Source organism: Strix aluco, chromosome 38 (assembly GCF_031877795.1).
Source record: "Strix aluco isolate bStrAlu1 chromosome 38, bStrAlu1.hap1, whole genome shotgun sequence".
Lineage (NCBI taxonomy): Eukaryota > Metazoa > Chordata > Aves > Strigiformes > Strigidae > Strix > Strix aluco.
The window spans coordinates 903,239-916,701 of record NC_133968.1 but is presented as its reverse complement, the minus strand read 5'-3'; the positions used below and the strand labels follow the sequence as shown (position 1 = coordinate 916,701).

Below are 13,463 nucleotides of genomic sequence, written 5' to 3'. Positions count from 1 at the left end.
TTCCTGGGGTGGCCAGGGGGGTCCAGGGGAGTCAGGGGGTTCCTGGGGGGTCAGGGAGTCCCATGGGGGAGTCAGGGGGTCTCCATGGGGGGTAAAGGGGGTCCTGGGGAGTCAGAGGGGTTCTGGGGGGGTCAAAGGGGTCCTGGGGGGGACAGGGAGTCCCATGGGGGAGTCAGGGGGGTCTCCATGGGGGGGTCAGGGGTCCCGGGGGGGTCAGGGCGTTCCTGGGGGGGTCAGGGGGTCGGGGGGGGTCAGGGGGGTGTCTCAGCACTTGTCAGTGTCTGTAAGGGGGGTTCAGAGGGGGTCAGGGGGTCCTATGGGAGGGTCAGGGGGTCCCATGGAGGGGTCAGGAGGTCCCTGGGTGGGAATGGGGGCCCTGGGGGGGGTCAGAAGGGTCACAGGGGGGTCAGATGGTCCCATGGGGGGTCAGGAGGCCTGGGGGGGGGTCATGGAATCCCATGGGGCTTCGAGGGGATCCCTGGGGAGTCGGAGCAGGGGTCCATGGGGGGTGTGAGTCCCATAATGGGTCTGGGGGGGATCAGGGGCTCCTGGGGGGGGGGTCGGGGTGTCCTGGCATGGCGGGGGGGGGCAGCACCCACCCTCACAGGTCTTCCCGTCGGGGCCCAGGGTGAACCCCTCGGGCAGAGGCACTCGTAGCCCAACCGAAGGTCCCGGCAGACGTGGGAGCAGCCGCCGTCGTTGTCCAGACACTCGTTCACCCCTGGGGGGGGAGGGGGGGGGACAGAAAAAAAAAGGGGGGGGGGGATTGGTGAGTTGGGGGGACCCCCCCAAGTAACCCCTGGCACCGAGCAGAGACCCAAACCCCTGTGGAAGCTTGGGGGGGGGCGTTGGGGGTCTGGGGGGGGTGATGGAGGGGTTGGGGGGCTCTGGGGGATTTGGGGGGGTCCGGGGGGGGTCTGGGGGGGGTCTGGGGGGGGTCGTTACCGCATTTCTTGATGGGCTCGTCAGACCAGTCGCGGCAGTCGCGGTGCTGGTCGCAGACCCGCTCCACGGGGACGCACTCGCCCGAGCGGCACTTGAACTCGTGGTGGCCATCGCAGGCTGTCACTGGGGGGGGGACACACACACGGGAGGTCAGACACCCCCCCGGGCACCCCCAAACCCCCCCCCCGTCCCCCCATTAAAGAAGCACAGATCAGTCCGGGCACCGCGGCTGGGAATCTCCTCACAGCTAATTAACGCCATAATTAACGCAGTGGCAGCTCGAGGCAGGGCCCTCCCCGGAGCTGGGGGGGGGGGAGGGTTCAGGGAGTCTTATGGGGGGGTCAGGGGGGGTCCTCAGGGGGGTGCTGGGGGGGGGTCAGAGAGTGCCATGGGGGGTCAGGGGGGTCCTGGGGGGGGTCAGGGGTTGCTGGGGGGTCAGAGAGTCCATGGGGGGGTCAGGGGGGTCCTGGGGGGGTCATAGAGTGCCATGGGGGGTCAGGGGGGTCCTGGGGGGGGTCAGGGGGTCCTGGGGGGTCAGGGGGTTCCTGGGGGGGTCAGGGAGTCCCATGGGGGGTCAGGGGGGTCCTGGGGGGGGTCAGGGGGGTCCTGAGGGGCTCAGGGGGTCCCATGGGGGCTCAGGGGGGTCCTGGGGGGCTCAGGGGGTTCCATGGGGGGTCAGAGGGTCCTCAGGGCATTCCTGGGGGGGTCAGGGAGTCCCATGGGGGGCTCAGGGGGTCCTGGGGGGGGGTCAGGGGGGTCCTGGGGGGCTCAGGGGGGTCCTGGGGGGGTCAGGGAGTCCCATGCGAGCCAGCGTGTTTAGATTTTAAAAGAAAAGGTGCGGGGACAAAAAAAAAAAAAGCAAAACGCAACGGCATCAACCCGCGGCGCCGGAGATTCAGGCGCCTGATCCGCGCCCTGGAGGTGAGGCCTTAATTAAAGAATTTTCCCAAAAATCAAATCGGAGCCTGACTGGGGGGGGGTGGGCGCCGTCTTCTGGTGTTTTGGGGGAAGAAAAGAGGCACCGTCCTCACGTCAAGCGAGGGAAGGGCGAGAGGTTCCCGCCGAGCTGCGGGCGGGGGGGGGGGGACGGCGGCAAAGGGGGCTCGAGCGGAACCACGCGATGAAATAAATTCATTTCTCCAGATCCAGCGCCCGAGCCTCTGCCGCGGGGGAAGCGGCGGCTCGAAGCCCGGCCCGAGCCACGCGTGGCGCCCGGCGCCGCCGCCCCCTCCCGCCGCGTACCGTTGTGGCAGCCCTCCTCGTCGCTGCCGTCGGCGCAGTCGGTCTCGCCGTCGCACTGCCGGACCCCCAGCACGCAGCGTCCGTCCCGGCACTGGAACTGGTCGGGGCGGCACGTGGCAGGCGGCGGCTGCGGGGCGGGGGGGGAGAAGTGTGGGGGGGGTCAGGTGGGGCTGGAGCATCGGCCCCCACTAATCCTGGAGCATCCCGGAGCATCCCCCTGTTCTGGAGTATCCTGCGTCCTGGAGCATCCCACACCCCAGAGCATCCCAGAGCATTCCTGAGCATCCTGGAGCATCCCAGAGCATCCCAGAGCATCCCACATCCTGGAACATCGCAGAGTTTCCCAGAGCATCCCACATCCCAGAGCATCCTGGAGCATCCCGCATCCCAGAACATCTCTCTGTTGTGGAGCATCCTGCATCCCAGAGCATCCCAGAGCATCCACATCCCAGAGCATCTTGGAGCATCCTGGAGCACCCCAGAGCATCCCAAAGCATCCTGCATCCCAGAGCATCCAGATCCCAGAGCATCCCACATCCTGGATCATCCCACATCCCAGAGCATTCTCTGTTCTGGAGCATCCCACAGCCCAGGAGCATCCCACAACCTGGAGCATCCTGAAGCATCCTGCATCCCAAAGAATCCCACATCCCAGAGCATCCCAGAGCATCCTGCATCCCGGAGCATCCCGGAGCATCCCGGAGCATCCCACATCCGAGAATATCCTGCATCCCCGAGCATCCCCTGTTCTGGAGCATCCTGCAACAGGAGCATCCAGAGCATCCAGATCCCAGAGCATCCCACATCCGGGAGCGTTCTGGAGCATCCACATCCAAGACTGTCCTGCATCCCAGAGCATTCCTGTTCTGGAGCATCCCACAGCCCAGAGCATCCCACAACCTGAGCATCCTGAAGCATCCTGCATCCCAAAGCATCCAGATCCAGAGCATCCCACATTCTGGAGCATCCCGGAGCATCCCACACCCCAGAACATCCCGCATCCCAGAGCATCCCAGAGCATCCCAGAGCATCCTGGAGCATCCCACATCGAGAGTATCCTGCACCCAGAGCATTCCCTGTTCTGGAGCATCCCACATCTCAGAGCATCCTGCAACCTGGAGCATCCCAGAGCATCCCAGAGCATCCTGCATCCAGAAAATCCCGCATCCCCGAGCATCCCCAGTTCTGGAGCATCCTGCAACCTGGAGCATCCCAGAGCATCCCAGATCCCAGAGCATCCCACATCCTGGAGCATCCCAAATCCCAGAATATCCCGCATCCCCGAGCATCCCCCTGTTCTGGAGCATCCTGCAACCGGGAGCATCCCAGAGCATCCCAGATCCCAGACAATCCACATCCTGGAGCATCCGGAGCATCCCACATCCCAGAGCATTCCCTGTTCTGGAGCATCCCACATCCCAGAGCATCCTGCAACCTGGAGCATCCCGGAGCGTCCCAGAGCATCCTGCATCCCAGAGCATCCCCAGTTCTGGAGCATCCTGCATCCCAGAGCATCCCAGATCCCAGAGCATCCCACATTCTGGAGCATCCGGACCATTCCAGAACGTCCCACACCCCAGAGCATCCCAGAGCATCCCAGATCCCAGACAATCCACACCCCAGAGCATCCTGGAGCTTCCTGCATCCGAGACCATCCCACATCCCAGAGCATCCCCTGTCCTGGAGCCTCCGCACCCCGGAGCCCCCCCGGTCACTCACCGCACCCCTCCTCGTCGGAGCCGTCCCGGCAGTCGGAGCTGCCGTCGCAGCGCCAGCGCCGGTGGATGCACTCGCCGGAGCCGCAGGCGAACTGGAGGGGGGGGCAAGGCTGGGGGGGCCGGGGGGGGCCGCAGCTGCGGGGCCACTCGTCGGAGCCGTCGGGGCAGTCGCGGTCCCCGTCGCAGGCCCAGAGCCGGGAGACGCAGGTCGAGTCGTTGCAGCGGAAGTCGTGGGGGCCGCAGGCGGCGGGGGGGGGGGCAACCGGCCTCGTCCGCCCCGTCCTCGCAGTCCCGCTCCCCGTCGCAGGCGAAGGCGCGCGAGACGCAGGCGCCGCCGCCGCAGCGCAGCTGGTCCCCGGGGCAGGTGCGAGGGGCTGCGGGAGGGACCCCGGCAGGGTCAGCGCGGACACCCCCCCGCCATCCCCCCCCCCCGCCTCGCCGCCGGTTCCTCCCGCCCGCCCCGGCACTCACGGCAGTCCAGCTCGTCCGAGCCGTTCTCGCAGTCGCGGTGCCCGTCGCAGCGCCATGACGCCGGCACACACCGACCCTGGCGGCCGCCGCAGCTGAACTCGCTGGGGGAGCAGGAGCGGGAGCCTGGGGGGAGACGGGGGGTGGCACCGTGGGGACGGTGCGGGACCGCACAGCACCGCAGGGTCACCGAGTCCTGCAGGCTGGAAAAGCCCCTCGGGGTCATCGAGTCCAACCCTCAGCCCGACTCTGCAAAGTTCTCCCCTACCCCACATCCCCCACAGCTCATCCAAACGGCCCTTAAACCCCCCCAGGGGTGGGGACTCCACCCCCCCTCCTGGGCAGCCTGTTCCACTCTCTGACCACTCTGCCGGGGAAACATTTTTCCCTCCTGTCCAGCCTGACCCTCCCCTGTTGCAGTTTCAAGCCGTTCCCTCTCGTTCTGTCACTAATTCCCTGGGAGCAGAGACCAGCCCCAACCTCTCCACAACGTCCTTTCAGGGAGCTGCAGAGAGTGATGAGGTCTCCCTGCCCCTTCTCCTCCTCACACTGAACAGCCCCAGCTCCTTCCATCGCTCCTCACAGCACACGGCACATGGCTCACGGCACACAGCATATGGCACACAGCACATGGCACACGGCACATGGCACACGGCACACGGCACACGGCACAGCATGTCACAGCACATGGCTCACAGCACATGGCACATGGCTCACGGCACACGGCACATAGCATATGGCACACAGAACATGGCACAGGGCACACGGCACATGGCACACGGCACATGGCACATGGCACAGAGCACATGGCACAGGGCACACGGCACATGGCTCACGGCACACGGCATATGGCACACAGAACATGGCATGTGGCACACGGCACAGGGCACACAGAACATGGCACATAGCACATGGCACTAGGCACATGGCACACAGAACATGGCACATGGCACACGGCACACGGCACACAGCATATGGCACACAGAACATGGCACATGGCACACAGCACACGGCACATGGCACATGGCACACGGCACAGGGCACACAGCACATGGCACATGGCACACAGCACATGGCACACAGAACATGGCACATGGCACACGGCACATGGCTCACAGCCCATGGCACAGCGTGTCACAGCTCACGGCACAGGGCTCACAGCACGCGGCCCAGCGTGTCACGGCACACGGACACACCCGCTGTGCCACGCGCAGCCCCCGGCCCCGACACTCACGGCAGGTCTCGGGCGTCTCGTCGGAGCCGTCGCGGCACTCGGCGCGGCCGTCGCACACCCAGGCGCTGGCGATGCACGAGCCGTCCCCGCACCCGAACTCGCTCTGGCCGCACTCCTCGGCGCCTGCGGCAGCGGGGGGGGCTCAGCCGACACCCCCAGACCCCAACCCGGCCCCCCAACCCCCGCCGGAGCCCCCACACCCCTGCCAAGGCCGCTGGGGCAGCCACCAGCAGCATTTTCATGGCAAAACCCTCGAATTTGGGGGATGGACGGTGGCAGCGAGACCCCCAAGCTGAGCCCCCCCCCCCCTCCCCAGGAGCCCCCCCCGTCCCCAGCACCGCCGGGGGGGCCGCGGCTGGTGGCACCGGGGAGCCCGGGGCGGGTTCTGGCGAGTCGCCGGCAAATGGACTTTGCCGTGGGAGGGTTGTTTGTGCTGGGGACGAGGGGGGGGGACACGGGGGGGGATCAGGGTGACCCGCGGTGCTCTTCGCCCCCCAACACCCCCAGACATCCCGGTGAGGCCGGGGGGGAGCGACCCCCAGGCCCGGGGGTTGGGGTAAGCTCGGGGTGGGGGGGGTTGTCTGTCCTGGGGGGCCCCTGCTGCGCTCCGGGGGGGTCAGTCAGACCCGGGGGTCCCGTCCTGGGGGGGTCCCGGGTTTGTTCCCGGGGGTCGATCCCGGGGGCTCAGTCCCGGAGGGTCCCAGACACGTTCCTGGGGGTCAGTCCTGTCCCGCGGGGGGGGGGGGGGTCGGTCCCGGAGGCGCCGTCCGGGGTGGGTGTGGGGGGATCAGGCCCGTTCCTGGGGACCCTCCCGCGGGATCCGGCCCATCCCCGGGGGGTCCAAGCGCGGTCCCGGGGGTCCCGTCCCGCCCCGCCCCGGGGGTCCCGTCCCGGGGATCGGGCCCCCGCCCCGCCCCCCCCCCCCCATTGAGGGTTTCCGAGGGGGCGGGGCCGTGCCGCGCCCTCCTGGCGCGCCGCGTTCCCATTGGCCAGCGGGGCGCGTGGCCGCCGGGTGGCCTGTCCGCGCCACCGCCAATGAGAGACGCGTCCGCCGCGGGGCGGGGCGGGGCGCGGGCCGTGATTGGTCCGTTTCCCTGCCGAGGGGGGCGGGGCCGCACCTCCCTGTCCCCGCCCACCGCCCTCTCCCCTCAGCGCGGCGGCCATGGCGGCGGCGGCGGCGGGACCCGGCCCGGGGCGGGGAGCGGGGGACGGGGACGGGGACGGGACACCGGGAACCGCCGCCGCTCCCCCCCCCCCCCCTCCGCCCCGGCCTCGGCTCCCCGCGCCGGGAAGCGGAACCCGCAGCGCGACCGGAGCCCGCAGGGGCGCGGCGGGGAGCGGAGGCTCCGGTTTGGCGGGGACAGACCCCGGGTTGACCCGGGCAGAGCCCGGTTGGGGACGGGCAGACGCCGGTTTAGGGGGGACCAAGCCCCGGTTTGGCGGCGGGAGGCGGGGGGGGCACCAGGCCCCGCTCCTCAGGCACGCCCCGGTGGGCCCGTTCCCCTCCGGTGCCCCCCGCGACCGCCCCAGCCGGAGCCCCCCCCGGTGCCGCCACCCCCCAGCCCCACCCCGGTTCTCCCCCCCCCCCCCCCCCCCCCCCCCCCTCCCCGGTTCCCCCCTCACCTGCTCCCGGTGCCGCCGCCATCACCCCGAGCAGCAGCAGCAGCAGCCGCCGCCCCGCCGTGGCCCCCGGCCCCATCCCGCCGCCCTCGGTCCTGCTTCGCGGCTCCGGCCCGAGCGACCCGTCAAAGCCCCAGAACCGGCCGGTTGGGCGGGAAACGGGGCTGGCGGCGGCGGGAAGGCGGCGGCGGGGAGGCCCCGGCGAGGCCCATTTCAAGGGGCAGCGCGGGGGTGGGGTTTAAGCGTGGGGTGATTTTTCAAAACGGCTCCACATCACGAAGAGGAGGTGGAGCGGGCGGACACCGGCGCTGCCGGCCGACACCGGGGCCCCGGTTCTGTCGCGGGCGGCGGCTTTAGACCCTTTTCGATCCTTTTAAACTATTAAGTTGGTAAATTAATTGTTCGTTTTGTTCCAGCCGAGGCGGCTTCTCCCTCCGCCGGCAGCGGGACGAACGGGGGCGGCTGCCGGTGACGCTGCGGCACCGCGGGGTCGTGCCGGGGGTCACGGGGTGACCCCCCCCCCCCCCCAACCCCCCTCCCCAGCGCCGGTGTCCCCCCGAATTACCGGGGGGAGCCGCGACCCCCCCCCAGCAGAGAGCCCACGAGGCAGCCCCAGTCCCGTCGGTTTAATTTATTGAAACTGCTCCAAATCCAGTGACATCGACCGGCGCGGGGAGAGGGGACGGGGGGGGGGGGAGAAGGGGGGAAGGGGGGGGGCACCGCGCTCCCCCCGCCGCGGCAGGGCCTGATCCTGCGTCTGCAGTGACCACCAAAAAAAAAAAAAAAAAAAATATAAACCCAACCCAGGAGGGCGAGGGGCCGGCGTGGGCGCCCACCACCAACTGCCCGCCGGTGAGTGCCGGAGGGGGGGCGGCGGGGCGGCGGCTCTCGCGGTATAAATACGGAGGTTTTGGTGGAGCGGAGGGTGGAACTACGGCGTTGGCTGCCCGGGAGCGCTACGGGAGGGGGGGGAAAGGGGGAAATTGGGGCGGGGGGACGCGGCGCCGGGAGCCCCCGGGCGCAGGGAGGGCGGGTTTAGTCATCTTCGGTGCCGCTGCCGGAGCGATCCTGCAGGGAGGGAGGAGAGGTGAGGGGGGAGGAGGGGGTGTGGGGGGGCAGGGGGGAAGGTTGGGGGGCAGAATAAGAAGTTGGGGGTAGAAGGAGGGGTTTGGGGGCAGGAGGGGAGGGTTTAGGGGCAGAAAGGAGGAGTTGGGGGGCAAAAGGAAGGGAGGTGGGGGGCAGAAAGAGTTTAGGGACAGAATGAGGCGTTTGGGGGGCAGAAGGGAGGAGTTGGGGGGGCAGAAAGGAAGAGTTGGGGGGCAAAAGGAAGGGGGGGGCAGAAAGGAAGAGTTTAGGGAGAGAATGAGGCGTTTGGGGGTCAGAAGGGAGGAGTTGAGGTGGAAGGGGAGGATTTAGGGGCAGAATGAGAGGTTTGGGGGCTGGGGGAAGGAGTTTGGGAGCAGAAAGGAGTTTTGGGGGGCAGAATGAGGGGTTTGGGGGCAGGAGGAAGGAGCTGGGGGGCAGAATAACGAGCTGGGGGGCAGAATAACGAGCTGGGGGGCAGAATAACGAGCTGGGGGGCAGAATAACGAGCTGGGGGGCAGAATAACGAGCTGGGGGGCAGAAAGGGACAGTTTAGGGGCACAAGGAGGAGTTTGGGATGGAAGGAAGGAGTTGGGGGGCAGGAGGAAGGAGTTGGGGGGCAGAAGGGAGGGTTTAGGGGCAGAATGAGGGGTTTGGGATAAAGGAAGGAGTTTGGGGACAGGAAGGAGGATTTGGGGGCTGGGCGTTACCTCCTCCTGCTCCTCCTCGCTGTCGTCGTCGCTCACCACGGGCTTGGCGCGGGCGCCGCGGCTGGTGCGCCGGCGGCCCTTGAGCCGGTCCTGCGCCTTCTCCTTCCGCCCCAGCTTGATCTTCACCTTGACCGAGCGAGCTGGGGGGGGGGCGGGGGGGGGTGGGTGAGAGACCCCCACAGCACCCCCACACCGGGGGCCCCTCCCCGATCCCCCCCCACCCCGCGCCGGCGTCCCCGCGGTCCCCGGGGCAGCGCGTGGGCAGCGTGCGCTTCCCCCAGGCACGCTGCCGGCCCTGCCCCGCCGGAGGGGGGAGGTCCAGGCGCCCCAACCCCCCCCCCAAACCCCCCCCCCCCCAACATCCCCGCAGGCTACTCACACTCAGACTCGGATCCTTCCTCTTCTCCTTCCTCCTCCTCCTCGCTGTCCTCGCCTTCGCTCTCCTCCTCCTTCTCGATTTTCTGCCGCACGCTGGTGAAGACGGACTGGAGGACGATGGAGTCCTCGTAGATCTGGGGGGGGCAGCGCCGGGGTGAGGGGGGGGCGTGGAAGAAGGAGCGGGCAGCCAGCGCTGCGTGTCGCGTGTGCGCCGCGTGTGCGCCGCGTGTGCGCCGCGTGCCGTGGGCCTTACCAGCGAGCCCTCGAGGTTGAAGGTCTGGGCATTCTGGCAGAGCAGCATCACGTCCTTCTCCAGGTCGTTGAGGCTCCGGTACTTGTGGTTGCGGATTCGCTCCTGGGGGGGGGGAGGGAGGGAGGGGTCAGGGCTCGTTACCGGTAACGAGGGGCTCGGCGTCGCGCCCCCAGCACCCCCCAGGACCCCGGTTTTCCGTGGCGGGCGGAGCCGTGAGGCGGTTTGGGCGACGTTACCTTGATTTTTTTGAAGTCGACGGGTTTGCGGATGAGCTCGTAGTACTCGGGCAGCTCCTTGCGGGACGGCAGCTGGATGAAAACTTCGCTGAGCTGCCGTCCACTGCTACTGCAAAGAGACACCGGGCGTCAGCGGCGAGCGGGCGGCCGCGCCGAGCTGCCCCCCCCCGCCCTCCTCGTGCCACGAGGCCACCAAGAAACCGATGGCTTGGTGCAGGCTACGGCCGCGCCACCCCCGAGCCAGGCCTCGGATCACCGAGCTGGCAGCAGAACCGCCCGTGGCAGCCTAATTAATTAATTAACCCCAGCGAAGCTGCCAGCCGGACGCACGCGTGGTGCTGCTGGATCCTCCCGCGGCGCTGCCGGGGTTCGGGCCCCGGCTCCTCTTACCTGTCCTTGTACTTGATGACGGCGTCTACGATCTTCTTCATTTTTTTGGTGAGGTTGGGAGGGTTTGGGGAGAGTTTTTCCGCCGGCGGCCTGCCGCGTTTTTTCTGCTTTTTGCTATCATCGTCCTTATCCCGGCTGCGGGTGCTGGTGGTGGGGGTGGCGGAGCCGACGTCCGTGTCCCGCTTCCGTTTACGGGAGGATTTTTTCTGGCGCACCTCCTCCTCGATCTCCTCCAGCGTCCCCTCCTCGATCGCCTGCCCGGGGGGAGCAACACAGGAGCCGCTAGCACGGCGTGGGGGGGCGCCACGGGGGGGGCTGGGGACGTCCCTGCCGAGCTGCCGGTGCTGCTGGGACCCGCCGGGGCTGCGGCGAGCGGCTTCCCAAGGCCGCGGGGCCGGGATTACGGGAATGGGGGGGCTCTGTGGGGCCCCGCTCAAAGGCTCGGCCACGGGGACGGCTTTGGGGCGACGGTGGAGGGCGCTCACCAAACGCAGTGATTGTGGGATGGGGCGAAACAAGGCCCCGGAGAGGGCGGGTGCGAGGTCGCCTGGGGAGCTCGATGCATCGGCCTCATTGTATCTGCCTTTGCATCTCCTTCCTCCTCCTCCTCCTCCTCGCAGCCAGGCCAGAGGCCGGTCGGCGTCGTTAGGAGCGACCCTTGGCTACGGCGTGGGGCCGTGCACAGGCACCTCGGGCTTGGGGAAGGGGGAAGCTCGTGGCCAGGCCAGGCTTTGGGCTCGAGCCGAAGCTGCCTTGCGGAGCCCCGTGGCTTTAACCGCGCGGCGGAAGGCGGCCCCGGGTGTTTCTGCCGGCGCCGAGGGACCCACCCGAGCGCCGAAGCGGAGGTTTGCGAACGATTGGAGAACGATGCTGTACCATGTATACCTTGAGCCACTGCTTCTCCGTCAGCGAGTCGCTGTAGTCCACCTCCTTGCGGTGCCGCGAGCCTCGCCCAAACATCTTTTCCTCCTCTTCCTCACACGTCAACCTCTCCACCTCGGCATCGTCCTTGATGATCCAAGATGGCAGCTCGTCCTCCTCCATCAGGCGCGGTTTGCGCTTGGGGTTTCGCGCCTCCTCCCGCCTGCGGTCCAGGTCCATGCGCTGGAAGAAGAGGGGTTTGCTGTGGGGCTGCCGGCCGCGACGTCCCCGACGCCTCGGGGCGTCCTCGGAGGAGCACGAACCGCACGGCCTGGAGACGGGGCTCGGGGAGATCCCAGCCACGGTGACACCGGGGACGCGCGTGGCCGGAGGAGCCACGGTGAGGAGCTGGAGGGTTTTGGTAGCTACCGGCTCCCCGCAGCTCGGTAGAGGCTGCGTCAGAATGAAACCCCACGGCCACAGACGGGGCAGATGCGCTTGCCGGGGGGCGGAGCGGCGGCAGATCGGGTCTCGGTGAGCCGGTTGCGGCGCCGGGGAGCTCCCCGCTCTCCGCCGGCCGTTTGCGGGGCTGTTGAAGCCCCTCGGGGACCGCGGGCCGGCGCGGAGGTTACGGGTGCGCCGGCCACGGTTTGGGGGAGACGCGAGCTCAGGGCGAGAGACACCCGGCCTCGCCCGAACACCCCGTCTGCGGCGGGTCTGCCGGAGCGGCGCCGCCCGCGAGCCCTTCGATCCTCGCTCGGGGCTCAGCGTCCGGGGTCTCCTTCACGAGGAGCTTCTCCTCCATTTTAACCGCTCCTCCTCCCAGCTCCGGCAGTTTTCTCAGGCCAGAGCTTTTTTGGGTGGGGAAATTTTTTTTTTTTTGGTTGTTTTTTTTGGGGGGTTTTTTTAGGCTCAGGGACACGGGCTCTCTCCGCCCGGCCCCGTTCTCCTTCCTGCAGCGGGAGCAGAGCCTCAGGCTCTGCCCCTCTCCTCCGGCTGCCGCCGAGCTCATCCCTTACCGCAGCCGGCAGCGTCCTGACTTTGAGCCCCTGCTCTACGGTTTTGTTTTACCTGTGGAACGAGTCACGGCTTCGTTAAGCCCTCTCAGCTGATTTCTGTTAGAGAGACCGTTTTAGCTGCTACTCGGAAGAACAGCGGGCACCACTCCTCCTCCGCAAGCCTGTGCCATGCTCACCATGAAAAGGTCAAACTCCTCTTCGTGCCGCGCAATCATCTGGTTGACGGTTTCATCGTCGGGAACTTCGTCTTCTTCCTGCAAGATTTTAAATCCCCGATTCAATGGCGAGAGAAGGGCGGCGCGGCAGTTCGTCCGCTCGGAGCACAGCACCGAACATCGTTACCATCCGACGCTTGTTCGGTTGCCCGTGAAAGATGTGGTTTTTTATTTTTTTTTTTTTTTTTTTATTTATTTTTGGGTGGCCTCACAGTCCAGTTTCTAGCGGACAGGTTATCCGCGGTGCAAAGATCGCCGGCAGAGCGGGCACGTGCGTTGGCAGTCTCAGCAGCAAGGCCGAGGATTGAATGGGCGTGGAGACTGAACAACCCCTCTCACCTTTAGAGGTGGTTCCTCCAACTCAGCGTTCAGGCACAGGGTTGAGGCAGTGTGGGGGAAGCTTGCACTGCCACTGCCGCTGCCCGCGCTGTATCTGTTCTGTGGATAAATAGAGGACTTCAGTCTCCAGGGCTGTCAATCCGGCACCTTTCACCGACGCTAAAAATTCACTTCAAATAGAAACAAAGTGTTCATGCTCCTTTTTTCCTTCTAGCCCCCACGCCCTTGGCCTCGAGGACGCACAGAGCCGGGGAGCCAAGCCAGCCACACGTTCGCCATCCGCGCTCTGGAGTAGGAGGAAGCTGCCTGCGCTGCCCCTTACCTCGTCCTGCTCCTCGTGCTCCAAGATGGCCTGGAGGAAGGCTCTTCGCTCGTGGCTCGAGGATTTCTGGTCAAACATGCCGGCTTGGATAACCTTCTGATCAACATTCAGCTTGTATTTGGCGGCGGCCAGGATCTTCTCCTCCACGCTGTTGACGGTGCAGAGCCGGAGAACGCGCACTTCGTTCTGCTGCCCGATGCGGTGCGCGCGGTCCTGCGCCTGCAGGTCCTGCCGGGGAAGCGCGCATCGTTTGCCGAGGGGTTTACAGCCGGCTCCCGCCGGGAGAAAACGCGCTTTTATCCTCAAAATCACGGGGGACGCGGGCGGCACCCTCAGCGATCCCCCAGGACTACGGCCGTTAACGGGAGCCGTCGGTACTGCCGGCCGCTCTCTCCTCAGGAGACCGAGCGCGCACGGGGAATAAAAAAAA

General features: G+C 67.3%; 2 protein-coding genes across 11 annotated transcripts in view; both read right to left on the bottom strand.

Annotated features, from left to right (window-relative positions):
- Positions 1–251: 251 nt before the first annotated feature.
- Positions 252–7,705, bottom strand: LDLR (low density lipoprotein receptor). The gene is given in 9 exon segments (XM_074810617.1): positions 252–281; positions 600–721; positions 946–1,068; positions 2,188–2,310; positions 3,907–4,162; positions 4,164–4,279; positions 4,377–4,499; positions 5,608–5,730; positions 7,231–7,705. Coding segments are annotated over 9 exon segments (1,092 nt in total). The 5' UTR covers positions 7,307–7,705.
- A 133-nt stretch (positions 7,706–7,838) lies between these two features.
- Positions 7,839–13,463, bottom strand: part of SMARCA4 (SWI/SNF related BAF chromatin remodeling complex subunit ATPase 4) — a 29,071-nt gene continuing 23,446 nt past the window's right edge. For 3 of the 10 annotated variants that reach the window (XM_074810587.1, XM_074810588.1, XM_074810589.1), the window contains 10 exons: positions 13,034–13,261; positions 12,712–12,810; positions 12,334–12,411; positions 11,154–11,381; positions 10,278–10,531; positions 9,888–9,996; positions 9,652–9,753; positions 9,400–9,532; positions 9,021–9,160; positions 7,839–8,295 (listed from right to left, as the gene is read on the bottom strand). In XM_074810587.1, the coding sequence (XP_074666688.1) occupies positions 8,263–8,295; positions 9,021–9,160; positions 9,400–9,532; positions 9,652–9,753; positions 9,888–9,996; positions 10,278–10,531; positions 11,154–11,381; positions 12,334–12,411; positions 12,712–12,810; positions 13,034–13,261 (1,404 nt within the window). In that variant the 3' untranslated portion in view covers positions 7,839–8,262. Of the gene's footprint in view, positions 8,296–9,020; positions 9,161–9,399; positions 9,533–9,651; positions 9,754–9,887; positions 9,997–10,277; positions 10,532–11,153; positions 11,382–12,209; positions 12,254–12,333; positions 12,412–12,711; positions 12,811–13,033; positions 13,262–13,463 lie in introns of those variants that run through there. The other 7 variants (XM_074810590.1, XM_074810591.1, XM_074810592.1 and 4 more) reach the window with 7 other exon arrangements.